The following is a 2,840-nucleotide window of genomic DNA, read 5'->3' as shown; positions in this document are numbered from 1 at the left end:
CATCAAACCACAAATTCGGATTTGTACACTTTTCTGTGTATGGTGTCATCAAGAAAAAGTTTAAAAGACATTCTCTGTATGAAAGCTGAGGTTTTATTCTATTTTTGGCAGTTCCAACGGTCTCACCTTAGGGGTAAAATCTTCACCTACAAACTTCTCATAAAAATATGAGGGATCTTCTAATTTATTAGGCCTGAAAAACCTTAACTGCTAAGCATCCCTGACCCAGAGAGCGTAAGACCATAATAAAATTAAAACGTGCTACATGGCACATGCCTCTGAAAAGTAACAGACTTGAATCCTATGTTGCTGTTGTTGTTAGGTGGCACCAAGTCGATTACAACTCATAGTGACCTCTGCACAACAGAATGAAACATTGCCAAGACCTACGCATCCTCACAATTGTTATGTTTAAGCCCATTGCTGCTGCCACTGTGTCAAAGAAAATCCCACAGAGCAGTTCTACTGTGTACACATGGAATTGCCATTTATGGCAACTAACAGCAATAACACACCTAAATTATGATCCCACTTAAACAAAGAAGTACAAAGAGAACCACCTGATCCGGTCAGACTCAAGAGTGGTAAAAATGCGAACCAGGCAGCACCCCTGTATTCCCTACTTTCTCCCAGAAAGCACCATGCTCAAATACTGCTCACTGAAGCCATGAAACTCTCATTCCAGCACTTTCCTTCCCCTGTCTCAGCCCAAGTCTAAAGTATATTTGTCCATCACTATAGCAGAGGCAACCATTACTCAGCCTTTACTGTGGCTGGATTACATTTACCTTTCAACCTGGAGACAGTAAGGGAGAATGGCATGTTTTCTCACTCATTCACTCAGGAAATATGCTGACTCTGTTTAGGAGTCTGAATTTTTTTTTTTTTTTTTTCACCTTTGTTTTGTGAATTGAGTACTTTGTTTCATTTCAGTTACTGCAATCCCCTCAACTTAAGATAACTCATCTTACTTCCTCCCTGTGATTCTTGTGTCTATTCCACCATCTTTCCCAACGCTTCTGAAGTCTGCCCTTTTGATCTTGAACACTTGACCATTCCCTGGTGTGCATACCTCACTATTGTTGTCCTCCCTATATACCTACCTACTACTTGGCTGAAAACTGAGCCACAAGGGTGTGTTCAGTTCCAGACCTAAAGGGTGACCAAGGACCACAGTTTCAGGTTCCTCCAGTCTCTTTCTGACCAGTAAACGTGATCGTTTTTTATTTTTTTAGTTTTGTTCCACAATTTTTGGGGAGTCTGATTTCATAAGGTAAAAACAGGAAGATGCATCCGACCAAGAGAACACTGCTTTTCAAACAAAACATAGTTTACCAAACTTAGATTTAAAAGATAGCCAATTCTTCACTTGCCATCATCACTTTCTCTGAGACCTAGAGAACCACCACAATCTTCCAGGACTCCCAACATGGGACCAGTGCATCAGTAGCAATACTTTCCTTCAGTTTGGGCATTAAATGCTCAAACTCACTTCTAACCTTCTAAGCTTCCCCTGAACCAACTCAAGTCTATCTCAAATAACTCAAATTAAATACAGATCAACGGACACCACCAAATATGAGAGAAAGAAAACGGACCTTAAAAGAGATCTTGATGGTAACTGACAGAGTTAATATGCCACTGAGACTTACTTATGATACCTGTCTATGAAAAGAAATCAATTAAAGGTAAACAGGAACTTCTGGACAGCTCCGAATTTTCTCTTCCTTGAGACTTCATTAGGAAATACTGATACATAATTATGGTTCATTCATGAATCTATACATCCAATAATCTTTTGCTGGATGTAAGGTGCTATGCTAGCCCCATGGAATATAAACAGTAACATTCTTACATGGACCCCATATCCTCCTCCCTCACAAGTTGAGCTCCTACTGAGTGTGTCTATACTAATTTTAGTTTTTATTTTAAATGTCAGCATTTTTAAAGGGTAACTAACAAATTAGTTTTTGATAAAGTCAAAAAAGGAAACAGAGGTAGGTAGTGAAAAATGCCTCTGGCTGGACAAGGAAAACATGAAGCAGTGTTTGGGAAAATCGACTTACCTCTGCATCATCGCCAAAGAATCTATACTTGTACCCACATTCCACACACAAAACTGCATCCTTATGCTGCTGCTTCATTTCCATGTACTGTAATTCTAATGGAGTGTAGATGCTTTTGGCCCGTTTGTTAGATGTTTTAGGATCAGAAGTTAGTGTTCTGCCCTGGTAACAAAAAAGAGTTGTAGACTTTAAAAAACAATTAGCCATAATAACAATAATAGTTTCCAGTGAGAAGGTCAATTTGACACAAAGTTAACACTTAGTGAATCTAGGTGAAAGGTTTATAGGAGCACTATAGTGTTCCGGCAAGTTTCCTGTACATCTGAAATACTTCAAAGTACAAGGCTAAAACCACGGTTTATGTGTCAGTTTGTTGTATGCAGTGGCCTGGGTGTTAGGATGATGCAGGAAGCTACGCCATCAGTATTTTTAGCATACCAGCAGGGTGATCCATGGGGACAGATTTCAGCAGAGTTTCCAGACTAAGGCAGAGTAGAAGGATGGAACAAGTAATATGTTTCTGAAGAGAACTGGTCAGTGGAAACCTTATGCATAACTGTGGAACACTGCCTGATATGTTGCCAAATGAGCCATTCAGGTTGGAAGACAATCAAAGCATTGCTGGGGAAGAGCTGCCACCTCAAAGCAGAGCTAAACTTAATGGAGTGGATAAAAGAAAGTTTTTAGGATCTTCATTTACTGATGTGGCAGGACTTAAAATTAGGAAAAACAGCTGTACATATCCATTAGTACTGAACCATGGAATGTATAAAG

The 2,840-nt window shown here is 39.5% G+C and overlaps 1 protein-coding gene across 1 annotated transcript in view; it reads right to left on the bottom strand.

The window, feature by feature from the left end:
* Positions 1-2,840, bottom strand: part of MSH3 (mutS homolog 3) — a 280,941-nt gene that overhangs the window by 249,876 nt on the left and 28,225 nt on the right. The window contains exons 4-5 of the mRNA XM_006870606.1: positions 2,067-2,252; positions 1,653-1,665 (exon numbers count right to left, since the gene is read on the bottom strand). Of these exons, the coding sequence (XP_006870668.1) occupies positions 1,653-1,665; positions 2,067-2,252 (199 nt within the window). The remainder of the gene's footprint in view (positions 1-1,652; positions 1,666-2,066; positions 2,253-2,840) is intronic.

This window comes from Chrysochloris asiatica, unplaced genomic scaffold, assembly GCF_000296735.1.
Source record: "Chrysochloris asiatica unplaced genomic scaffold, ChrAsi1.0 scaffold00145, whole genome shotgun sequence".
Lineage (NCBI taxonomy): Eukaryota > Metazoa > Chordata > Mammalia > Afrosoricida > Chrysochloridae > Chrysochloris > Chrysochloris asiatica.
This window is presented reverse-complemented; position numbering and strand designations above follow the sequence as displayed.